This window comes from Saccostrea cucullata, unplaced genomic scaffold, assembly GCF_032062105.1.
Source record: "Saccostrea cucullata isolate Sc308-1 unplaced genomic scaffold, CSIRO_AGI_Scuc_v1 ctg543, whole genome shotgun sequence".
Taxonomy (NCBI): domain Eukaryota; kingdom Metazoa; phylum Mollusca; class Bivalvia; order Ostreida; family Ostreidae; genus Saccostrea; species Saccostrea cuccullata.
In genome coordinates, this window is record NW_026927880.1 from 135,782 (window position 1) to 163,001 (window position 27,220).

Genomic DNA, 27,220 nt, shown 5'->3' on the forward strand with positions numbered 1-27,220 from the left:
CATAGTTGGTGTCAGTGAAATTGTAGACTAGAGATTCAAGCTTACCATAGTTTGTGTGTGTGAGATGGCAGTAGAGATTTGAGCTAACCATAGTTCAAGTGAATGAGATGGCAGTAGAGATTTGAGCCTACCATAGTTTGTGTGAGTGAGATGGCAGAGTTAGATGGTAGTAGAGATTTGAGCTTACCATAGTTTGTATGAGTGAGATAGCAGTAGAGATTCAAGCTTACCATAGTTTGTGTGAGTGAGATGGTAGTAGAGATTTGAGCTTACCATAGTTTGTATGAGTGAGATAGCAGTAGAGATTCAAGCTTACCACAGTTTGTGTGAGTGAGATGGCGGCAGAGATTTGAGCTTACCATAGTTTGTGTGATATGGCAGTAGAGATTTGAGCTTACCATAGTTTGCGTGAGTGAAATGGCAGTATAGATTTGAGCTTTACATAGCTTGAGCAAGATGGTAGTAGAGATTTGAGCTTACCATAGTTTGTATGAGTGAGATAGCAGTAGAGATTCAAGCTTACCAAAGTTTGTATGAGTGAGATGGCCGTAGAGATTTAAGCTTACCATAGTTTGAGTGAGTGAGATGGCAGTAGAGATTTGAGCAGGAAGACTGGTGACACTGTTGGAACAACTTTGTTGATCACACAATGTGGAATTAGACATGCTCTGACTGGACGACTGAAAACAAAGGCAAAAACATCATGCAAGAGAGCCATGATACTGTAGAGAGGGTAAAAGTAGTGTAAAAACTTTTTTTTTCCCTCTGCCACTTCATAGCAATTGTCTGAATTAAACATAGAAATAAATTTTGTTTGAAAAAAAAAATTGTTCACTTTTTCATGCTTTTGTACCTTTCTGAGAGTGCAATTATATGTACACTATGACTTATTTTCCCCTTCCAGTTTTCACTAAATTTCAGAAATTTGCCACAATTTGTTTTATCTAAATGAACACTATACTGGATGTGGGTTTGGGAGGAGAACTTAACCAATCCCTTGTTTTTTAAGTAAATTACATGGTTAGGTAGCAAGTAAACAAGCATATTAATACCTTGATGAGGGCCTGAGATGAATACTGACTCTTCTGTTGAAACACATGGCTGAGCTCCATGTTTTGATTTTCTAACTCGTTCACTTTTTTCTGAAGTTTTACGCATTCCTCTCTCAAGGTCTGTCAACAAATAAACAAATCATTAAAACTATAAAGCAAGATGATTAACTAGAAAATTATTGATAATAAAAAGAAACTTCAATTAAACTTCACAGACAGACGAGAGAATCCCTGAAATTCTGTACCTATCTCAGGGGTTTAGAATTTTTATCTTATCTATTTCCTTTTAAATGCAGTCTGCATATGCAACTGCCTCCCTTTTTTCCAAGACATGGGATTTAATCAACATTTCCTGCTTCCCATTTTATTGATAAGTTAAGACTCCAAAAGCACTCCAGGGATACTAAGTAGTCATTACCTTCTGAGCCAGTAAAGCTTGGACCACTTGGTTGGCGATTTCGTCCAGACATTTCTCGTACTGTTGCCGTTGTTGTTCATTCTCTAGAACTAAGGAGGAATTCTCCGCCTCCAGCATCTTAAGCCTCTCCAAGAGGAGTTTGGATCGCTCGTCTGTCTTACCATCCATCTGGGGGTAAAAAAATGAGAAATAAAAATCAACATGCTACATCAGCAAACAATTCCCATAATAAAAGATTAAATAACCTGTCCGTGCCTTGAAGAAAAAATTCTCACACTAATAAAACTTTTTTAAACAAAAAAGGCTATAAAATAACAGATTTCTTCTCTTATCAAGTAAAAAATCCGACTATATTTGTTGAATTGTAACTGAATGCGCTTGAAGGCTTTGCTGATGTTTCCGTTCAAGTAGGTCTATCTTAAATGAAATCTATAAATAAGGTTTTGCAAAATATGTGCATGCATGCAGGCATTACCTGAACTATGAATTTAAAGCCATGCTGAAATTTCACGTTTACCCCTAGTCAATTCCTTAATCAAACACTTGATGCCAAGAGGCATGCCAAAGTGCCCTGCTTGCAATATATTGAAAATGATTATGTTTGGAGAAAATGGCACATAATTCAGAGGGACATTAAAGAGTCTTTGCTTTTTCCTTCACAGAAAAACAACCATTAAGCAATCAAATGAATTCTTTAAGATAAAACTGCAAAATCACCTAGTCAAGACTCCATAGGCCAAAGTTCTAGAGCCTTTTTAAACAAAAGACTAGAGAAATAGCTGACAAACACAAAATATTTCCTACTTCTTCTTATCACACAGGTGTAAAATATATCTCACCTGGGTCTTGAATCTCTTGACATCATTCAGAAGCATCATGTTCTCTCTTTCTAGGTTACTGATGTAATTCCTATACTTCTGTAGGTTGCTCTGTAGAAATAAATCAAGAGATATCAAAGATAAGATTACCACTGCCATCTGTTTTCATCCTATCGTTTGTATCGCACCTGTGTTTTTAAGGTCTACAGGACAATTACCTCATACGTGATGGACAGGCTAGACTTCTCCTGCTTCATCTGTTCTATCTTGGTCTTATACTGCATCATACTTTTCACCATTTCCTCCATCCTGAAACAAAGGAATCAAACCATGTCAGCCATTCCTGAAGGAAAACTGGGGGATTCAACACAGGAGTGCTTTGTCAGGAAGTGCCCCATGCAGCTGACACTCTTACACTCCCCATAAATTAACATCAACACTGTCTCTAGTGTCTAACTGCTCAATCTTACAGACCACAGTGAACAAAGTTATATGGAAATAAAATGGGATAAATTCCAAGCATTGCTCTCAAAAACTTACTCCCTTTTAATGTCACTAGTAAATGTTCAATTCTCTACACAATAATGAATTAACAATTGCAGTGCTTGTGGGTAGATCTCGATAATAAATATATAAATTTATACCAAACCTTTCAAAGAATCCTCCCACAGACTGATAAATCAGAAGTCAGTGCAGGTATATATCAGACAGCTATTAAACTGTTTACACATGTCTACAAGATGAATACACTAAGTACAGTGGACCCTCATTTATCCGGACGCTTTGGTTCCCAGTCAATTTGTCCGGATATGTGAAGCATCCGGATATATGAATCACCAGTTAAACAAGACAGAATAACATTTTAAAATTTCGTTCCGATGAAAAATCGTCCGGATACTGAAGCATCCAGATATCTGGCGTACGGATATCTGAAGGTCCACTGTATTTAAAATTTCTTTAAAAGATTAGAACTCTTAGTTCCAGTCCCAGGATCATATAATTAATAATTTTTGTCAATGCTTTCCGGTGGTCAAGCGGTCAGGTTCCATTATAAGAAATGAAAACAAGATTAACCCTATCAAACCCTCAAAGTAATGTATGCCAAGCTTTGAAGTAGCATCTGGGACACAAGAACAATTAGCAGAAAACACACCTGTGAATTTCTAATCCTGGATAATATCTTTGTTATCAAAAAGTCTCAGAACGTTCCGTTCAGTTTAAATAATAAATATCTGTTGACACAAGGACTTCATTACTGCTATAACTGGAAGTGCAGTTCTCCAATCCTTACACAATGCCACTTAAAGGTTCCATTCACGACTTGTATTTTTCTGATACAACCCTCCTAAACTATCGTATCTACTTTCCACAGAAGATAAGTATATAGGTGTCACACAGTGTAGAGTAAATTAGCACATGTCACAAAACTCTAACCGAGACTCGTAACACATAAATGTTTTTTTTAAATTTTCCCGTTGACAATCTGTCACCTACACAATCAAAACATATCCTACTGGCACACTTGACATTGAAAAGATTCCTTAATTTGCAATCCAAATTTTAAACACAAAATAGAAAACATCTGAAAATGAGTTCCTTTCATAATACATTATCTTCCTTCCAAGCAGTTTATATATACCCAACATTAGGGGGAAGCGTAATCTGTAAGTCTTCATCGAATCCTCCCCTCACTGTTTTACTTCTAACAGAGTGAAGTCGTGATATAAATACACTTTTCTTTACAGAATTTATTGATAAAACGTTTTATGATTTTCCCACTTGAACCCTGGATAGATCTTCTATTGAAGGACGGATTGAGTCCATACATAGAACTAACAACACGATATCAAGGCGGCAGATAAAATTGTGATTCCCTGCAAGATGCAACCCATACTGACTCATTTCAAAAAACTAAGTAATTCTCTTGTGCTTCCTCCAAATTCATGCCTTTTCAATTACATTTCCAACTGCTTTAATTAAATATAAACATGCAGCAAACACATCTGATTCAAAGGATTTATGTCAACATGAATCAAACTTAAATAATTAAATGATCAAAGGGGGATTTACCTTTCACCTGAACTCCCCGACATTTCTTCAACATGTACATCCATCACAAATTATAAATTGCATGACACATACATCACACTGTTAACAAAGGTGTGAAACATTTCCAGGTGGTTGGAGCAGGTTATTATTATTAAGAAATTTCTTAATAATTGGATGATATGTCTCTATGATTAAAATCCATGCAGGTATAGAGGAGAAAAAACATTGAAACTGGGACAGGCCTGAAACAAGATACTTGTAAATCATAAGCACTTCATTGTTGACAATTGCCAAGGATATTCCACTCTAGGCACCTAAATGTTCGCTACCATAACCTGGACTTCAAACAGAACACAATAAAATGTATTGGCTTTGTTTGCTCTGATTCTACAGAGAGATACCAATGAGATTAAAGCAGTAGATTTGTTTACATCAAAATATTAACCCAGATAATTGATTATGTTTACTGCCACTAACATACTATTCACTGCAATAACAGAAGAAACAGAAGAATTAAGGAGGACATGAATTCAGACAATTCCCAATGCATGGAGCTTTATATGATACTCTATAGAGAACAAGGAACATGCATGAACTGAACAATTCAATTGGCAAAACTTCCAATTCTTAAGTGTATTTGGTTCAAACAATCTACTGGCCTCTGGGTAGATTCTAGTGATATAGTGCATTAGATATCATCCAATAATTAGGTCAAAGACAAGGTAACCAACAGACTATGTAAGCTGTGAACAATCTCAACAGAAACACATATCATTACATCACAAACAAAACATCATAAGCATTCCTTGCCAACATTTTCTTCTTTGGCCTTGGTGATAAAAACAAGTTCAGTTTACATATAAAAAGGTCAGTTTGCTCCTTTGGGGGAAATAAAGTAAACGAACGAAATACAAATATTATCACCCCCCAAACCTTCTCAGATTCCACATCAAGTATTAAAAATTCCCTTGACCAGCTAGGAGCTATAAATAAGTAAAAGCTGCATCATTAAACAAACACTAGATCATCCTGAAGTATTCTTTGTATATACTACACACTGAGTGATCATCACTGGAAACTAGATAATGGCCACAAACTTCCAGGGGGAAAAATACAAGTCCGCCTTTGTGGAGCCATACAAACTTGACACAAACCATTTTTCCTCCCTCTCAAATAGGGCAGGAATTCTATAGCCCGAAAGAAAGGGAATGGACATTCATTCAGATTTCTCCTACCCATCAAATCTATTTATCCATCAACTTTATCTTACAATTAGATTCTGCTTTGAAGGACTTGGAAATAAATTGTTGATTTTCTGTCATTATAGATCACACAGTTTTGGCCAATCTGCCAACATTTGGTATAATACACTTAATTTGGGATAATATGTTTTGCGTGCAGATAACTACAGTTCTTCTCCTAGTGCCACTGTAATTCAATTTATTGTAATCTATCAAGGCAGTAGTCTACATTGATCTAAAAGATAATATCTACATGTTCTATAACAGTCACAAGAAAAACCCGAGAATATATTCTAATTTGCAAGTCAACTAGAAATACATCGATCACGGGATATGGAGACACCACAATATTGTTGTGTACGGCAATTTCTAAACTTTTTCACCTGTTGTGAGCTAAATCTATAATACATTTTTTTTGAACCTCGCAAAAAAGAAAAACCTTTCTTTTAATCCTTTTCAACTTGATGTCACTTGTGTGCTGAGTTAAAATACTTGTCTTTGGACATTGCCTTGACTACTCACTTTTTGAACTCGCCCTGTAAGGACTGGAGCCGAATCTGACAATTCTCGCTCTCGGTGGTCATATCTTTCAGCCTTTTTTCCGCTTCATGCCTTAACATTCTCTCCTGCTCCACTTCCTTCAGTAAAGGAGCCTCCTTCTGAAAACAAAACCAAGAGAGATGACTTCATAACCCATCAAAACCATTGGGACACTATACAATTTATTAATTCTGCAGATCAGGTCAATTGAGTCATATTCTATTTCTCTGAGTAAAAATTTTCATACTAAAACTCAGTATTGTAACACTAATTTCTGAAATGCGGCATTTTATTTTGAGTTATGTTTTATTAATGCATTGGATATGCAACAAGCCCAAAAACTGATAGCATCGCTGTTTTACAGTGCATCAGAACACAATCATCTTGTATTTTGTAGGAGTTTTCCACGGCAGCGTTTTGCAGGTCTAATTGTGTGGGGCAGATGCTCTTACAAATAACGATAAACTGTGACTGACAGACAAGTGCTGCAATATCAGCTGCTGAATCGACTGGGGTCCGATATTCCCATGCATTCTGTTTTTGTCCTCTCTGTGGCTTGATGGGTATTGACTGGTTATGAAATATTATGTTTACTTTTATACAGTATACATTGATTTTTGTCCCCTTGATCTCTTGGAAAGTTGACCTGTGATCGGAGGAGGGAGATGGGATTACTGCTAATTAGCGATAGTAGGCCGCAAAATTAAATCAAGTCTTCTGATATTTGTGCCATTAAATAGATTAATTTGTCATAAAAAGCATTTACTTTGAAAATTAATACAAACAGAGGAAAATTGAGCTAACATAATTTCATTACAAACATTTTGAGAACTTGCTGCAATTTTATTTTGCTAATACACATTGACTCTATGTATCTGAATAACAAGACCAGACAAATTATTGACAGTAGCAAACATACTGGTAAGTAAAAAGCTTATATGAATTTCACATTCCATTCACACAACAGATTGAGCTTCAGATCAATGATTGTGGGTATTAACCTCATAAAATGACAATAACCGTTTTCTGCTTTGTTCTAGGGATTAGCAGCTATTTACTTCACTTCCAGCCAGCTGATGAACATTTTTGCAAGATGAGCATAAAATGTAACACAAACATCTCTGGATCAAGTTGTTGGATCATTAACAAACTTGGCCCATAGACACTTCAGAAACAGCAGCCAAAGTTGATAATTGATCCGGAGGTACCACACACACTGAGTAAGGACAATGTTTGAACAGAACCTTGGGGCTGGAATTTCAGAAATCTTCCTCACATCATCAACAAGTCACTATAGTGCCAGGCTTTTTTTTTTAGCATCAGCACTGTAAATTATATTTCCTACCTCAACTTAAACCCCCAGATTTTCAATGTGTCCCATGTTGTAAGCACTCAGAGGGGCCTCAGTTAACTCCTCTATTGAAAGATCCTCCATGACCTCACAGAGCTAATGGACAGAAACCAAACACCAACCTCTTTTTCTGCTATTTAATGTTACATTTTTTTTGTCTTTGATGATTGAAAGAAAATACTTAGCATTTCCTCTATTCTGACCACACACAGAAGTTACAGTTAAATAATCAATCTCTTGTAATTCCCACAAAATCATTAAGAAAGAATCACTGTGAACTAAAGACCTTTTGAACCGTTTTCTAAATGGGGACACAGGAAAACAGATCGTAATTGCCTCCTAATGTTTATAAGCACACTTGGTCTCTGTTTTGTTGTTTGCTTTTACTGCCTCGTGGCTTAAAAAACGAGAGAAATATATCACACAAAGGGCCTGAATGTGTTTTATCTCTAACAAAATAATTTGCAGTGAAAAATAATTGTGCCCCACTCAGCTGCATAAGAAGCTATAGTATGACCAATTTATCAGATAACCTTCAAAATCTGAAGTTCTCTTCATGTAATGGAATATAAACAGACAAAGACATGAGACAAATAATTTAACCAATTTCTCAGAACTAGCAGAATGTACAATAAGGTACTTGAGAGGCCAAATGTATGGCTTGCAGGAAATGCAATTGGCTGTTTGAACTAATACTGACAAATTGCAATTTTAGATCTTTGTTTTAGATAACTGAAACTGCATATGGTGGAACGTGTAATGTAAACTAATTCAACTGTAGGAAAATGATAAACTCTGCATTTGATACCTGTAATTTACTATACAGGCATCTGGTATTCAGAAAAAAGAAAAGGAAAAACTGTTCATTCTCAATAGCAAAAAAAATTATTTCCTATTGTTGTAGATTTTTTTTCTTCAACTGTACATGTTCCTGACTAATGGTTATGCTTTAATCATGACATATGCTTTGACAATTAATTGTTCTTTTCATACCATAACCTCCATATCAAAAGGTCATTCGTTAATTTATATGCTATTATTTTTCATACAACTAAAGATTGAATCAACACAACAAGTCATTTACACAATAAACATTGGAGGAATAAGGGCCTGGGGATAAAATCAACCCATTTCAGAAAAAAATCCAATTTTTGACACTGTGAACTAAATTAACAAAAAATTAATGTATTTTTAATGTGAACTTATCGACATTCTGCCCCGATCATTTAACCTACTGTATTTATGATAAGGTGAATCCCCGATGAATAAATCATACACGATAAATTACAAAACAATCTAATATCAAAGCCCCCAAGCTTTTGGAGGTTAACTGATCTCAAATTAGCCAATGTTAAAAAAGACCATAGCTAATTAAGGTCAAAAGTTCACACCCATCTCTTACTCTTCCGATAACCCGCTTTTCCACCCTCCCTCCTTTTTTTTTTTTATTAATCTGGATCTGGCCAATGATGAAACATAGCTGTATTTTAGGCACACATAGCAAGAAATATTGCTTACTGTTAATGAGTAATTCAGCCCACAAAACCATAAAACATACCCTTTATATCATTTGAATATACAAAGCCAAAATTTAATCATCAATAGATTTTAAATATGGGGAAAAAAATATCCCTGGTCAATGTAATGATTTTAACAAGAGGCCCATGGGCCACATCGCTCACCTGAGCACTAACCGTAGGAAAAAGTAGAAAATGGCTTTTTATTGTAAAGTTTAAATCCAAAAGTAGTCCCATGACCAATCATGGATTTGCTATTTTTTAGAAAATGATTTTTAAAGAATTTTCCTATATATATCTTTAAAAACTTTGGTCGGCCATTTTGGCCCGGCCCTACCCCTGGGGGTCATGATTTGAACAAATTTGAATCTACACTATTTGAGCATGCTTCCATATATATATATGATGAATTATGGCTTTGTCATTCTTGAGAAGAAGATGTTTAAAGAATTTTCCAATATATTTCTATGTAAAACTTTGGTCGGCCATTTTGGCCCCGCCCTACCCCGGGGGGTCATCATTTGAACAAACTTGAAACTACACTACTTGAGCATACTTCCATATATATATGATGAATTATGGCTTTGTCATTCTTGAGAAGAAGATGTTTAAAGAATTTTCCTATATCTTTCTATGTAAAACTTTGGTCGGCCATTTTGGCCCCGCCCTACCCCGGGGGGTCATCATTTGAACAAACTTGAAACTACACTACCTGAGCATGCTTCCATATATATATGATGAATTATGGCTTTGTCATTCTTGAGAAGAAGATTTTTAAAGAATTTTCCTATATATTTCTATGTAAAACTTTGGTCGGCCATTTTGGCCCCGCCCTACCCCCGGGGGGTCATGATTTGAACAAACTTGAATCTACACCACCTGAACATGCTCCATATAAATATGATGAATTATGGCTTTGTCATTCTTGGGAAGAAGATTTTTAAAGAATTTTCCTATATATTTCTATGTAAAACTTTGGTCGGCCATTTTGGCCCCGCCCTACCCCCGGGGGTCGTGATTTGAACAAACTTGAATCTACACTACCTGAGGATGTTTCTCCATATGTTTCATCTTTTCTGGCACAGTGGTTCTTGAGAAGAAGATTTTTAAAATATGCCACCAAATTTTCATTAATTCCCAATTATCTCCCCTTGAATGAGGGCGTGGCCCTTCATTTGAACAAACTTGAATCCCCTTCACCCAATGATACTTTGTGGCAAGTTTGGTTGAAATTGGCCCAGCGGTTCTTGAGAAGAAGTCAAAAATGTGAAAAGTTTACAGACAGACAGACAGACGGACAGACTGACGCCGGACAAAATGTGATCAGAAAAGCTCACTTGAGCTTTCAGCTCAGGTGAGCTAAAAAAGGCAAATTATCTTCCAATTATGTCCCTTTAATGTTTAATGACATCATTGCATGGATGTACATGTGTATCTGTATATGCATAATTGAGTACATGTATTGGCATTTTGAAGTGGAGGTACCAAAGAGTTTGCAAGTCATTTTGTATCTTAGTGTTACATTGGCAATTGAGTCAAAGTGGTTTTTGAAAATTCAGTAAACTTATGGACAATCAATTTTCTGTTAACAATCACTCCAAAAGGACACAGCTCTAAATCAAAATATTGAATTCACATGAATTAGAGCTTTTATAAAATGAAATATGGATTACTCATAGGCACCGACACATCTTATCATAGTGTACCATCATAGCTAAAGCATTCATAAGTCATCATAGCAGTGATTCAACTCACTTCCAGAAACTCACTCTATCATGTGATTGTCTAAAAGAAAAAAAATTTCCTATGTTGCTGGTTCCTCTCTATGTAACTTTTTTTCTCCAATAAAGTCTATTATCAAATTACTTTTTGTGAAATTAAAAAGCTTTTTCAAAAACCTTGCAATGAGCATACCAGTTTATTTTAAGTTGACAAAGATCTCCCACTGCAACCATTAATAATAAATTTTGTGAGCTTCTTTCCACAATCAGTGAAAAAACCTACACACCGCTTCATTATTAAATTTGATCTGTTCATCAGTTGGAATTAAAATCACATGAAGATGAAGATAAAAGCAAACAGAAGCTGCTGCTAGGGATGAATCACCAGGTAGTTATTATCTGGATATGCATCAAAGCTTCGGTCCTCTTTGTCACGCGTAGCCAGGCCAGGCCTATTGTTCAATGTGATGACAGAAGTCCGCATGATATCATATTGCTCGCTTTAATGCTATGCAAATAACAGGTTAGCTACCATGCACAGGTGAAAAAATTCAAAACCATGGAGACAAAGAGATTATCTTGCACCAAAAATTGATTTTCAGACCAAAAAATCTTATTTCTAATTATCTCACAAGATTTTGATATTAAATGTATCTCTCCAGAAAATTACTAAAGCTTTCATAGCTGATCTAGTCATCTACCATGAACACCAGAAACAAACCATAACCTTTGAAAGGCCTGATAAAGCTAGGAGGATAATATGGGTATCAGAGCATCTTCCTGGGGATGATTCATCCTTTTACCTGCATCATCAATTATGCTTAAATGTGGCCTAGAGAAATCTCACTTTAATTAAACCCGGCCATAATTAGCAGCGAATGTGTTATCTGGCCAACAAAGTAAAGCACCCTTCCCTCCATACCCCAGGGCTTTATGGTAAAGCTCTGGTGGGGGAGGCATTCATCTTTTTCCTCCATTACCTTATCTTAATCTAATAGACTTGGTCTTTCAAGTGGTATAGCTCTTTAATCAATGTTATCACAGTTTCTGAGAAATTATCCACTTTCCATTGGAATTATAAAGACGAATTTTTAAGATGATTAACAAATACACCAATGAGCAGATTAACACTGTTTCCTGTATCATACATTTTCTTTGATGGTTATAGCACAATGAAGCTTATCTGAAAATTATATACCCCTGGTATGCATTGATCAGAGCCTCTATATTGATCAGATAAAAAATGCTGCATAAACTTATATACTGAAAATAATGAATGCATGATTATTGATACCAGGCAAATTAATTGTTTTTGTTTTTTTAACTTTTTGCAGTTTTTACTTGTAGTGCAAATTGTTGTACATGTATTTTATAGTAACAGAAAATTTGCAATTTTTGTTTTTTGGTTCATGCAATTTGATCAACTTCTGTGAAGGCAACAATTTTTCATTCCTTCACAAATGCAAGGAAGACTAGAAGCCAACCAAAGAATTGTCAACTTCTTCACAATGAATAACCCTATCTATTACCAATGCTGCAATTGGAAGCTGTTTTGTGAAGAAAAGAAATAAATGGATTAGCATCCTAAATTTTTTTTAAAAAATAATACGATATTAAAACAGAAAACATAGAATACCAAGGACAAAAAGCACCTGAATCAACAATAAAAGAAATGACACTTGAAGGGGAGGATTCACAACATTTAAGTATCTCTAACCTTAAGGGCATTCCTATTAATCCTCCAGTGATGTTCGCTTGAAATACAAAATGGAAGAACATTTCAATACAATGTATCACCTAATCAATCTCAAAACTGGTGTGTGTGTATCATTTCCTGTCAAGAAAATCTGGTCATCTTGGAAAAATCTCAAGGTAACATTGTACCAAAAGTCAGAGCCAATTTCCCTCACCAAGAGAATTTATTCTGAGCATCAGGAATTGAAATGTCAGAAACTGACGGGTAATCTTGTCTGTAAGATGTTTGCAACAGATCCGGATGTCAAGAGTCAGGTCATAGTCACCTCTACTCTTTCCTGACTGGACAAGGCTTTTGCAGAAGACATTCTCTACTTTACATAAGTCAGTCGATAAGTTCTCATCTTCCAGCAGAAGACCTAATTAGCAAGACTGACAGAACTGTCAAAAAGGCTTGTCCATCCTTGTCAAAAAAAGAACGTCTGACAAAGAATCGGCAAATCAACACTAATGCATTCATTGCTGCACATGCCTGCAGAATATGTTTGCACAAAAAATTGGAGAACAAAGACAATTTGGATAATTCTATTGAGCAAAAGTGTCCTGTCTCCTTACTGATAACAAGATTAATTATGACTGCAAATGAATCATTGTTGACTTTGCAATCATCTCCAAACTTTGCTTTCTTTACTCTGAATTCAATTAAAAAGGTGAGTAATGATGCTTTGTTATAGAGTAGTTCAGCCTGGTCATAAAGACAGCATACAAAATTCACAGCAGGGCTCTCGATTCTCTATAATTGGGGCCGATATTCGGCCCCATTCCCAACGTGAAAAAGGTACCTTTTTTCCCAAATTTAAGGGTAAAAATTCCCAATTTATGATTGCTTCAAATTCATTACTGTAACAAACCAGAAGTCTCTGTTGAGACTGAAGCTCTACTGGTTTGTACTTATAGCAAAGGAAGAGAAAAGTACTTAAGCAGTTGGAAATTGAAACTTTTCAACAGCAATAAATAGAATAATGATCCTTGATTAAGTCTCTTTATGTTCTTAGTGCAGTCTACTTGCATGCCACATTTATATTATAATCAGACTAAAATTGTATTTGGAGTAGCATTTTGAAAGAATTTCACAGAAATTTCTATTTTCAGTAACCACGGCAACACCGTTCATCGAAATCAAAAAACGATACACAGAATTATGTATCTTATTGTAGTCTACTTGTGTGCCAAGTTATACTGAAATCAGACTAAAATTGTAGAAGGAGTAGCATTTTGAAAGAATTTCACAGAAATTTCTATTTTTAGTAACCACGGCAACACCGTTCATCGAAATCTAAAACTGATTCAAAGAACTGTGTATCTTAGTGTAGTCTACTTGTGTGCCAAGTTATATTGAAATCAGACTAAAACTGTAGAAGGAGTAGCATTTTGAAAGAATTTCACAGAAATTTCTATTTTTAGTAACCACGGCAACACCGTTCATCGAAATCAAAAAACGATAAACAGAATTATGTATCTTAGTGTAGTCTACTTGTGTGCCAAGTTATATTGAAATCAGACTAAAACTGTAAAAGGAGTAGCATTTTGAAAGAATTTCACAGAAATTTCTATTTTTAGTAACCACGGCAACACCTTTCATCGAAATCAAAAACTGATATACAGAATTATGTATCTTATTGTAGGGCTAGTGTGCCAAGTTATATTGAAATCAGACTAAAACTGTAGAAGGAGTAGCATTTTGAAAGAATTTCACAGAAATTTCTATTTTTAGTAACCACGGCAACACCGTTCATCGAATTTAAAAACCGATACACAGAATTATGTATCTTAGTGTAGTCTACTTGTCTGCCAAGTAATACTGAAATCAGACCAAAACTGTAGGAGGAGTAGCATTTTGAAAGAATTTCACAGAAATTTCTATTTTTAGTAACCATGGCAACACCGTTCATCGAAATCAAAAACGATACACAGAATTATGTATCTTAGTGTAGTCTACTTGTGTGCCAAGTTATATTGAAATCAGACCAAAACTGTAGGAGGAGTAGCATTTTGAAAAATTGTTTACAGACAGACAGACAGACAGACAGACAGACGGACGGACGACGGACGCATTACTATCGCATAAGCTCTTCTGGTCTCTGACCAGTAGAGCTAAAAAGCATATCTTTGACAGTCGTAAAAGCATTGTTAAGGGGGATGTACAAACCAATTGGGTCTAGTCTGGTGTGAAATAAGAAATGCCAAGTATGCGCTTAATACTCGTCTAAACTAGCCCAAAGTTACTCAAAGTGTTAATGCACTAGTTACCTACTGTTAGAGACCAAAATTAGTAAATAATTAAGTTTATTTTGTTTTAATTAGGAGGAAATTAATCATTGTAGAACTGCGCAGCTACAGCATTCACGAGATAAAAAATGCATTGAAAATGGTGTTAGTGTGATTCATTGATAATATGGCTACAACCATTTGTTTCGCTTTTTTCTTGTCATTATCTAGAATTCTTGAAAATTTGATTTTTCATATGTGTGTCTTCCTGAGGCCAACCATTCCTCTGTCACACAAGTTAATAACATGATTTTAGAATAAATTCCATAAAAACATCAAGCCAAGAAATTACTAAGTAATAATCATTAGGTTATATTACTTACTACTTTTATTTGTTGCATCGCTTCGTCTGATTAATGAAAAAACGCGATTTTAACCCCACTCCAGCAAATCGGGAAAAACTGTTCTGCTAACAGCTCGAGTTTCCTAGTAAATATAATACACTGAGCACGTGTTTGACATGTGCATATATCTGCTGTGCATAGATGCGTTTATTACTATGATTGTATTTAATTTTTCGTGGAACAAGTCTTGATAATTTGTTGGTTTCTTTAAAACTCAAGAAAAAAGCTAAAAAATGCCCTAAACATATGTGTTTACGTCGGCCTTTTTTTCTGTGGCGATAGAAGTTATTTTGAAATGGGGCACTGCAAGGAGAATGCTTAGCATTTAATTTGAAAATGTTAAACAATACGCGGTGCATGAAAAAAAAAATGCAATTAGATGTCTTACAATCGAAAAGTTGGTACATATGTCTATTTTGTTTAGCAGTTAGATAGAAAAAAAAGGCAGTTAAAGGATTTCCTTCAGGCACCTCACATAAATAGCTTGATTGTTTGCAATGACCAACACATCGTATGGAGTAATGTTTGGACATAAAAACGCATCATGTCTCATTATGTTGACTACATTGTAAGCTCTCGATCATTGAACATACGAAGCTTGATAAAATATATAGAGTTGTTTTTTTTTTAAATTTAGAAGCAATCACAATGTTTGCAAACAAAGGTCCATTGCATATGCTATGTCTATCATCGCAAAGAAATGAGAGACTAACCCCCCCCCCCTTCCGAAAATCCTATGTTCTTTTTTCAAAATAGTGCCAAAGATTAAAAAAATTGCATTACTAAGTATGTGATGGAACATGTTCTAGCCTTATAAGACCATTTGTTGTAAAAATATTTGGTTGCCCTCTCTCCCGATCTACTGCCTAAAAATGGCCCGACTCAATTTTATTTTACATCCAATTACAGGATTTTTTTTTTCTTCCGTCAACAAATATGTTTAAATTTTAAGGAATTTTTTCTCACACCATAAATACGGACCCAATAATTTTCCCTGAGTTGGGAGGTCCACCAAACGTCATTTTAAAGATGGTATAAAATATTTAATTTTGTTGATTATTTTCTTTACTCTGTAAAATTGTAATTTTGACAAAATGGGCAAATAGAAAAAAAAAATTATTCATTAAATCTCCTAAGCCACTCTGAATGATTTTATTCCTTTTCAAATGTTGCTCCGCTGTAATGAAAATTGTAAATGTTTATTTGACAAAGTATATGGGGGGGGGGGGGGGGGGGGGTGATCAAAAGTAAACGATATCTTAGGTATTTGATAGTTATATTATTGTTGAAATATTCAAGTATTTTTCAAAGTGTAAATTGGAGATCTTTGATAGCATAATGCTTAATTAAAAACAACCCCCTTTTCAAATTTGCTTTCACCGGGCAACATAACAAGTATCATATTCAACCATCTGCCTTCCTTCACTAAAACGGTCTATCCAATGATTGATTGAATTATTAGGAAGTCATTTGTCTTAATAAACTATGAACAAATTTTTTTACGTTACTTTAAAGGCAGTTTTAAGATATACCATAATTATTTTAGTCGTGTGTTGAATGAGTTCCACTGAGACAACCATTTTTCGTCACAAGTACCTGCATAATGACTTTATTTTCACATTGTGAGCAAATCTTTATTCGGCATATGCTATTTATAGAACTTGAGTGTGCATCAAATTTGTTTCTAATCTAAATTGTGGTTTTGTAGATATAGAGATAGTTCGAGAACTTTTTGATCACTCCTAGTAGATACTAACACAAGGTTTTTCATATCGATTTTAGGTGTTTAATTTCATTGGTGATAATTAAATATTTGATAGATATTATAAGTTATCTGTGGCAAACTTACAAACTCTTAATTTTAAACTTTGATGGTGCTCATTTTTCCTTACCTGGAATCAAAAAGTTTATTTCAATACGTACACTATTTAACAACTGTTCGATAATAATACTAAATAAATTACTTCAAGCCACACTATAACACAATTCCTCTTTGAAAAGTGTTCATATTATTTGAAATATTTTGCAACTGTAATTCTCTTCTACATTTAAAGATTGTTATGTCCCTCCATATTAAGAAGAGGTCTGGAAAACAAAATTCTGTGCTAAAAATAGACCACGTGCTGCTATCAATGAACTACTTTCAGGGTTCTTTACACTCTTTTTGAAGACAACGATACCTTGTTTTGCACTTAAAATTATCATTTAAAAGTGCAAAATTTAGACATTTTCTCAACAAACGGTTGTAGAGAGAACATTAATGCACACTTTGCGTATTTTTTTGGATTTTTTAAGGCTCTGCTGAATTCTGTAGCTGCGCAGTTCTAAGGAGCATATCAAAAGCATTTTTTTTGCAAAAGTATATATTATATATGCACAACATGCATTCAGTTATGCATATTTATTGTATCTTTATCATAAGGGTTTAGAATTTGATCAAAATATAATGTACTTTAGCCATTTGAAGAAATGTTTACATTTTGTTCTCACTGCACTAAATATGGCCGTACATCCCCCTTAAGATATGAAGGAAAGACGTTCGTGTTATGAACTGGTAGTTTGTTTATATGCTGGAACCAGTTTAGAAGAAAAACGAAAGTCGTCTGTAGTGAAGTAGGTACGACTTGTTCATTCACAACATGTGGCAGAATGTGAAGATCTATGATGTCAGGGCTCGAAATTAATGGAAAATACTCTTTGAATGAGAATTAAAATAAAAAATTGCGAGTTAAAAGCGCCCTGTGTTCGCCACCTTTTGTCAGAAAAAAAAGGTTTTGTAAAAAATTCAGATTACCAAGACTGAATGAAAAGCACTAGGCCTACAGGTATTTTATTCACTATTTTGCTATTAGATTCCCTAACAATTAAAAATAAATAGGTACCATGCGCCTACAGTTTATAAATCCCCATAATCTTATCCATTTTGCAGCGCTACCTGTCTTATAATTTACTTCCAAAAACGATCGTTTTTTTTAATCTGAATTTCCTCCACTCCTTTCTTTATGGGACTTTATGGTAAATACAATCAGATACAATGTAACGTTAGATATTCCATTAAATTATTTACGATCTCTAAAACAACTTGAGTAAGAAAGTTATGTAATTTTCCAAAAAATATATCCCCAGTGTATTTAATGATTTAATTTTAAATTTATAAAGATGATTTTTTTTCTAATTAAACAACTGATTTACTCTGTATCTGTTCAGATTTCATCTGTAATAAAACGGCCTAAATGCTTCCAAGAGGTTAATTATAATTATTTTTTTTAAATAGATTATTTAAATCTTGTATGAATCACTATAAGGAGAAAAAATGCTAAGAAAAGTTCAAAATTACAATTTGATAGTAAAAATAAATCTGTCTGATATTTACTACAGTGGTCAAAAAGTTAATTATCCCTGCAAATGAATCATTGTAGAAAAAATATTGCTACTAAGAGCAAGACAATGGTGTAAGTTTAAATTATGACTGGTAAAAATTTCAATTTTTATAAAGTAATGATGCTTTGTTATAATTTCAATGGCCCTGGTACCAAAAATGGGTGTGACAAAATTTATAGCCAAGTTGAATCTCAATGAAACTAAAGCTAAAACTATTATGTTATTTTTGGGGGGAAGGGGGAGAAAAAAATGTTCTTAGCATATTTTAAAGAGAGAGATAAAAATGTCCTTACCTTTTTATGAAAATTATCTGAATTTATGATCCATAAAATGTTGCATAATAACTAGTCCACAAAACCAATTTCATGTTTCATTCTAACAGTTGCTGTGTTGTTATTCAATAGTTTTCCATCATTAATTATTAATCCATTTCTCCAAATGTTCAACAAATGTCATTTACAGCATTTAACTGGAAACTTTAGATCACTGTAAAAAATCTATCACTTCACAAAATCAATTTGCCTTTGGATCTCCCTGAAACTCATTCAGGACCGATTTAAGACAAATAGCATCATTAACTGCAGAAGCTTATCATAACAAGCCCCATTAACTAAACAATTAACAAAATGCAATCTCTTTACACCCAGTGCCTTTTTTCTCTGGCACTCCAGGCAACAAGCAATTTACTCCGTCCATTGGTCATTTAGGACAAGTTTATTACAGGCCATAAAAGTCTGGTCAGCATCAATTTTTTTCCGCCCTTCCCAGGGCAAAACTTTCCCTGCACAATCTCTTTCTCCTCATACAAAACCCTGCAGACACATGGTAACTGAGACAGTAGCTGTGTAGAAATTAATCCATCTTTACGGTAAATGTGTCCCTTGTCAAGAGTCTGACAGATGTGTAACACAGCTTGTTATAATCAACAAAATGTTTAGATGCAGAATATTACTCACTCTGTTCCCATAGTCAGGGCTGCACAAAGAATCACCAAAAAGTAAACACTACAGGCACATGCATAAAAAATTTAGGAAGAAAAAAGATCTTATGACAACGGATTTACCTAAACATTTGAAAAGTACTGAGAATATCAATCATATGTATGGAAAGAGAATGAAAGAATGTTAAATATGACAGATGGCTCTTCAACAAGGAGTAAAAAACTAGTTGATATTTATAAATATGATTAGTAAAATGATTATATGCTGGGGGTTAGAATACTAAAAAGGATTATCATTGGTTCATCCATGCATTATTGATTGCCCACATGCTGGGGTGTGTTCTCATGCTTCAGATGAAAGTTAAACCTTTATCGCACACACGAGTGACGATTGTCCCGTGTTGACAAAGACTTGGCTGGGTAGAACTCCTCAGCTTATTGATTATGCAAAAATCAGGAAAAATTGCCTCGGGCTTCCTCAAATGAAAGCTTCCTCCCCCAATGATAGCATTTCCTCTCATTAGATCACATGGCCTCCATAAAACAACTCTCCAAAACCTAATACAATCATATGGAACATTACTTTAACACATTAAAATGGGTTATTTAAAGGACAGTAAAATTTCTATAAATGTTTTAACAATTCAATGAACGGAATTCATTGTTTAAAAGAAACATTTCCTGCTATCAATACCTGGAAAAATCATAAAGGATATCATTCCCCCATCAACAAGAATGGGGAGAAATTCCTCACTGGAGAAATATAGATGCTGGGTACTAATCATAGAAAAGTGTGGGAATCATCAGATATTCCAATTATTTCACCAATTTCTCTCTGCTCTTTCCTTATCTCCCATAAATCTTAATGCTCTTAGAGGGACCATGGTAATTGACAGTACAAATTATTCACACTGCATGGAATTTAAAGTAAAAAAAAATACAATCATTTGACAGAAAGCTTACCTACCTAACAGATAATATTGAAAAACATATATCAGAAGCAGTCCATAGGACCACCAGAAAGATCCTTGTTCTAATGTCCAGTGATACAAGAAGTAGATAATATACAGCCAATCCTTGTCTTGTAATGACCAACGAGTAGCAAAGAGTGACCGAGGGGAAGGGAAGGATAATGGTTAATGGAATTCTGGTGTCTTTACACGCTGTGAGCTGTAGGAGCAATATGATAATTGTCCAGAACAAATGTTTTGTCACTGAGGCAATGGACGGAGGCGTCAACTGGAAATGGCCAGAAAACGGACTGGACCACAGGTGTTGGGACAATCCCTAGGGGCAAATGTCATACAATAAACAGGTGGCAAAGGACAAATTTCACCTGGACTCCAACTAATCTTTTTTTTATTATTAACAATATTAATTTTTTCTCCTTTATTCCTTTTCCTTCTTTCCTTTAAATTCAATTAATTGTCAGATTGGTTTTGTATTTGTTGAACTTATAAACAAAAAAAGTTTATGAATGATTCAAAAAACAAAAACTTGGCATGACCTTCGATGTAAAGCAACAAAGCATTCTTCTATGCATGAGGGAGAACAGAAATCAAAACAAATCAGATACATGCATACAAAGTGCAGAAGAAAACAAGTTTTGGTGTCAGAGGGGCTTGTTGATTTCCTGATTTAGTTCTTTTTTCTCCCTCCAAACTTCTGGTAAAAATACAAAAATAAAATAAAACAGCTTGGCAAGTGTTTTGACATAAACATCAACATTAATACTACACATCTGAGTCATATAAACATGAAGAATGTAGAAAGATCTGGTACAGAACAGAGAAGTGATGACCAGGGATGCTGAAAGTTCATCTGACCCTCCACAGTAATAAGGAGCCTATCGACCAATTACCCAGGAACAAGTGACCACTCAATTAACAGTGGGTGGAGTGGCTTAATTTCTGTCCAAATTCCACAGATACCTACCCTGATCCCTCTGGCTTATCTGCCCAGGACAAGTGCTGAGAGAATTCCCCTATTTAGATCCTCCAAATGGGGAGACCAGTGTCTAAGTCATCCCAGGCATGCATCAGGAATCCCTGATTGGTCATTAAATGCACTTAAACTAGCATTTTCTCTCCTCTGTTGTTCTTTTTCATTACTCTGTAATGGATTTTACAAGCAGAGAATGTGCATTGGGTTTTATGTGTCTCATATGTTACAGACACATAGTTACCTCTCTTTTATTTCTTGCTTGATGCAAAGCCAACTACTTGTATCAGCAATCAGGACTATATAGAATGCACTTGTTACTTCAGCAGTGACAGTAAAGGTTTTGGGATCCTATAACAATGCAGTATTGATACAGACTGCTTCTTTGCCAGACTTCCATACACTTCAATCTAAGTAGCTTATCCACTGCTGCAAAATTGCTTATTATAAAGCATTCCAAGAAGGAGAAATGTTGCCAATAATCATTCTTTTTTTCATAAATTAATGATATTTATACAGAAATAAAGGACCCCACAGCAGGAACTTCAGACTTTTTCTGATTGCTGGTCACTGCAGACAAACTTATCTGTCATTGGAGGGGCAAGCCTAATCAGGGGAGAGCACCCCCACTCTGCCAAATCGGATCATATGGAGAGTATCAAGGAGGGTTTATCATAGTTATCCTCCCTAGCTAACTCTTCTGTGATAAAGAATGACCAATTTCTACAACATCTGTATCAATTTGATAAAGTATGTACACCAGTGTCAAAAAGTGAATGCATACAGGCAAACAGCAATTCTTAAAGTAAAATCTTGTTTCAAATAACTGCCATGAAGAAATCATGTTTCTTTTCCACAAAGTATGCATTCTTCCCTTAGCAAAAACAAATGCTATATTTGCATTGATTTTTGATTTTATTTGTCTTGAAAATACATTGAACATTGGTTATGCATTTATTTTTGATTGAATCCAATTCAAAAATCTTCAGACCATTGATTTTGGAATGATTGAAATTTGATTTTTTCAATAAATGTTGTTTCAATGCATTTATTTTACATTTATTTTGAATTTATATGATGTCATACCAATAACAAATTACACATGAAGTGATCTCTTTGGTAAATCCATGATTGAATTTGTATTTATTTTCTGAAGCATTGATTCAGAAATAAATGGTAGCTTTATCAGCTGTGTATATTGCTGGTTATATTAGTGCTGACCAGCTGTAAACATATCCAGGGAGAGGCTGATAAAAATCACGTGATTACTCTACGTCACTTTATCAGCCATTTCAAATTCTACTGGCACTGCATCCAGACAAGCTAGAAGCCATGATGTACTTTGATGGAAATGATCAACATTTTGTTGTGTTCTTCCCTGTGGACTAAACTAATCATGTTATGGCAAAAAGTTGTGTTGAATCTAAGAATGATAAAGACAGCTAGTGTTGTTTTGTGACAGACAAGTAATATTGAAGGTGATGAAAAGATGGTGCTGTTGAAGTAAATGCCATACAAATAATGGATACCGGTACATTGTTTTCTCAGGAAGTAAGTTATTTCTTTTTTTTCTCAAAATTTATTCTGAATCACTGTTTATAGCATTATTTTACCCATCATTACACATTCTGTGGAATTTCAGAGAGGGGGAACATGCCAAGTATTAAATTTCACTCTCCAAGGAAGTCTTATGTAAACAAAGATCGGGGCTTAATTTCCATCACATATGCTTTCTGATCAAATTAAGTTAATCTATGCTCTTTGTTTAAGCAACACTGCTGGTGTCCACTGCTGAGCAGATAGTGCATGTAATAAACTAATTAGTCTACACTACAGAATTACTAATTATGCACCAAACCTCGAAACACCATGCAGTCTTGACTCTCATTTCTTTCTTATTTAAAAGATTCATTTATTTATCAAATGATAAATATCTTGAATGTGCATGTTTTTTTTTTCAGGGTATGTACATGCTACAAGTGCAAAAATTTGAAGTTAGATGCTGTGCCACCGAAAATGTTCAATAAATTTAATGCAGTCTATAGTTAAATGGAAAAAAAGATTAACTAATGCAGTTCCACAAAAACTACCAATAACAGTCCAGAAAGTGAGAAACTTATTTGCTGAGTAAAATAGGAATGGAATTCAAGGAAGTTCTTCAAATTGTGCCTTTGTGATATGTGATTTGTGTATGAAACTATACTGTTATTGTGTCAGTGATTTTGGGGTTTTATTCATGTCTCACACACATTCAAGTGTAACATTTAATTAATTATAAGTTAGTAATTCATTTAATTGAATTTATAACTGTACTGGTGAATTTTTAACATAAGTATTCAAAATTTTGGTAAAGATACATGTGATGGATTATTAGTTTGCATTGAGCATGATGCTGGATATTGTTTGTTACCAATGTATTTATTCTATGTTACTTCTCAAGTTTCATAACATCACTTAAATGTTTTTAATATATTCGATCAATGCATACTATTTATGCAAGATATATTACTGTATTCAGCGGCGGCTCACACAAATCGGTCCGACCAAAATAGTTCCATCATGATAAGTAGATACAACATTATTGTTCATGATAAGAATATAATGCTGTGTATTCATACGTACAAGAAACCAAAATTAATGTAAATTTTTTCTCCAAAGATCACTTTCACCCCTAAATGCAAATAAAAAATATTAATATTCCTACGCTCGCTCCCTCCTCGGCTTTTTTTTTAACATGTTTGATAACAGAGAATATCTAGGTCATTCTTCGATTGATATCTTTTCACCGATGAATTGATTATACTATATCACCAATTGTAGTATAATCATGTTAATTGTTCGTTAATCATCATATAGTTTCCTCTTAGAGAAAAAATTAATCATTCTATGTGTGTGTTATATTAATGACGGAATTTTCGATCCCTGAGCAGATACCTGCACTTGTGTAGACAAACTGTATGGAGTACCTATAAAATGTGCAACAAAACCCGAACTGGGCCGGAGATTTCTAAACTGACATTCGGGATTGTATAATTTTTATTAATCAGAATTTGTATTCATTTGATCTAATTAAGAAAAAAAAGTTTTGAATGCCATCATTACTTCTCGGCAAAACAAAACGCGTAAGACTCTTCGAGCTCGGTAGATGCGTTTGCCAACTCCATCGCACGTGTGTAGACCAAGGCTAACTGGTCTTGCGGACACAGGTATGTGTACTGTTTGTTTAGAGACTGGGTGACCGTAATGCTATGGACTCGCGAAATTTACACAAGTTCCAGTTTTTTTTATAAAAGTCATTAAACACTGTTTAACATATTAAATCTAAAAGTCGAATATCTTTGGATATGGGGTAACCCATATCCATTCTTGTTATATGTATTACTTAACATTTTTCTGTGATGTCACAATAATGCTAAGTGACATCAAATAAATGCTTCATACTGTATTTCATTTGTTTTGCATTGATTTTGCATTTTTCCGTGATGTCAAATTAATCCTTCATCTCATTTACATATTTCGCAAAAATCCAGCCATTTTCAATCAAAAGTCAATGCAAAATAAATCAAAATCCAATGTTCAATGCTATTTCAATGCTTTTTTTCCATACAATTAAGCATGGAGGCACAGTTGATTTCTTTGCAAATCAAAAAACAATGAAAATCCAATGCTCAGAAAACAACTACAAAATAAATCAAAATTCAATCAATTTGATTTTGCTAAGGGTTAGAGATAAAATTACATTGTCAGACATTTTTTTCTCGATTATTTGTTTTGATTTGTTGCACATTTGTTTATGTTTGTTCACTTTAAGATTATACAAGATTCTCAGCATTCATATTTTAAATCACTTATTATGGGGAAAATGAATTAAGACAAAGCATGGTGTTTATTTTAATATCAAATTTAAATTTCTTCAATCTTAATTTTCAATAACCAAAATGACATATTCTGACTCAAATTACAGAGATATTCTCATAATTCTATGAAAATCGTAAAACACCACAATTTTTTTTTTTTCAGCATTGCAAATTTACAAAAATTTCATATTGATTAGGTCACATGCTTTTTAAAATTATACTTTTAATGAAAATTGATGTGCAAGCTCCTTATCGATAATATATATGCATTCCGGTAATTAGCTTTAGATTTCAAATGTTCTAATAATTACTATTTACAGAACACTTTTTGAATGAAATTGGGTGTGAAAAAAAGTTCCCTATGACATGGATTTATAAGCTCAAAATAGCTGTTCTAAATTAAGAACCATATATATCCCCCCCTTCAACAATTATTTCTTCACCCTATACACTATAAACCAGAAACTAATGGAGACCCTCTGAGGTATAAATGGAGTAGAAATTTTGCTGGCAAAATCTACATGAAAAAGTAATTAAATATAAACAGAAAAGCTGACAAAATCCCCCAGAAACCTTTCACATCAGAGGGTGGAAGACAGCACTCCAAACAGGATTAATTATCTCCATGATTTAATGTTGACTCAGAAACTTTTGATTCCAACTAAAAAAAAAAAACTTGCTCCATTTTCCCAGCTGTTTATTTCTTCTTTATTTCCTTTTTTTCATTTTTATTTGGGGAGGTTATAAAATATCAATGCAAAATATATTCCAGAGCCTTATGTTGATTTAAATTACCTGAGATTCTTTATTTTTACCCAGGCAGGAAAATTGCTTACCTGTTGACCATCACAAAAATTATCCTTTCTTAGTAAATTCTCCAAAATGCACCAAACTGAAGAAAACCAAATACAACTTCATCAAGTCATAAGTTTCATAGTTCACAATTACATATAGAAGGTCTTCTCTACATTTTATGTCACAGCTATAGGAGAAGTACAGGGAAGACTGAAGTAGATTGAGGGAAGACTAGAGCAAAGGCTGGCACGTTGATCCTGGAAGTTCAAAGAGTGTCCAAATACCTGCAGGAGGGCTCCATGTTAATACTACATAAACAATTTACACATTATTTCAAACAAAAACTGATATGCCTTTAGATTGATGGTGCACATAAAAAGCATTGAATGCAAGTGTTCTTTCTCCTGGTCAATATAAAGCTTCATCATCCAGACAGACTTTATTAACAGTGATAAAAGCAGATTTTATTATGAAGAGAATCCTCTTAAATATTGAAATAAAAATTCAAAAATCTTTTTATATTTGTACTCTTTGTATTATTTATATAGCATGTATGCATTTTGTTCTTTGAGGTTGTGATTCCATTTTCATTATTCTTTCAGGTTAAGAATTCAAAAAATCCCATTTTCTTGCATTACATATTCAATTTCTCCTTCTTTTAAAACTGAGAGTTGATCAAACCTTTTAAACACTCGAGTTAAAAGGACCAAAGTTTGTCTGATACCTGATCAAACCAAAGTATCAGTTTAGAGGCAGAAAATAAATCGCTTCTCTGTTGGGCAAACACAAACTTAAGTGAGTCTCTCTGCATGTCTTTCAATTTAAGCAGAATGGCTGCTGATAAGCTGACTCAGATTAACTGATCCAGGAATTCCATAACCAATTAATGAAATCTTAATTAAAAAGTAATGAGCGTCACTTTTCTCAACTGCCTGTTATCTTTTGCCTCTCTTTGAAAACTTAATAAACTAGAGTTGAACCAAAGACTCTAGGGTTAATGCTTATTCTTTTAAATTTTTTAATCACAAATAAAGGTTTTAAATGCAAGTAATAATATCAAAATGCAAAAATAATTATATTTATATGCTACTTATTCAGGGGAAAAAAGTCAGTAGATGTATTTCTGAATCTTCATGTTTGATGTTTATGAGGTATTAGAGAGAATTGTGTTTTGACATCCTATAGGTCTATACAGAGCATCACTTGTACCTGGCTTTGATTAGCCCTAATTG

At 34.2% G+C, this 27,220-nt stretch overlaps 1 protein-coding gene across 5 annotated transcripts in view; it reads right to left on the reverse strand.

Annotated features, from left to right (window-relative positions):
* The window catches only part of LOC134275760 (serine-rich adhesin for platelets-like), a 55,580-nt gene that overhangs the window by 6,765 nt on the left and 21,595 nt on the right, over nt 1-27,220 (reverse strand). For 2 of the 5 annotated variants that reach the window (XM_062758051.1, XM_062758050.1), the window contains exons 3-8: nt 6,101-6,237; nt 2,507-2,597; nt 2,310-2,399; nt 1,471-1,638; nt 1,053-1,172; nt 567-680 (exon numbers count right to left, since the gene is read on the reverse strand). In XM_062758051.1, the coding sequence (XP_062614035.1) occupies nt 567-680; nt 1,053-1,172; nt 1,471-1,638; nt 2,310-2,399; nt 2,507-2,597; nt 6,101-6,237 (720 nt within the window). Of the gene's footprint in view, nt 1-566; nt 681-1,052; nt 1,173-1,470; nt 1,639-2,309; nt 2,400-2,506; nt 2,598-3,441; nt 4,072-6,100; nt 6,238-18,748; nt 19,142-27,220 lie in introns of those variants that run through there. The other 3 variants (XM_062758053.1, XM_062758054.1, XM_062758052.1) reach the window with 3 other exon arrangements.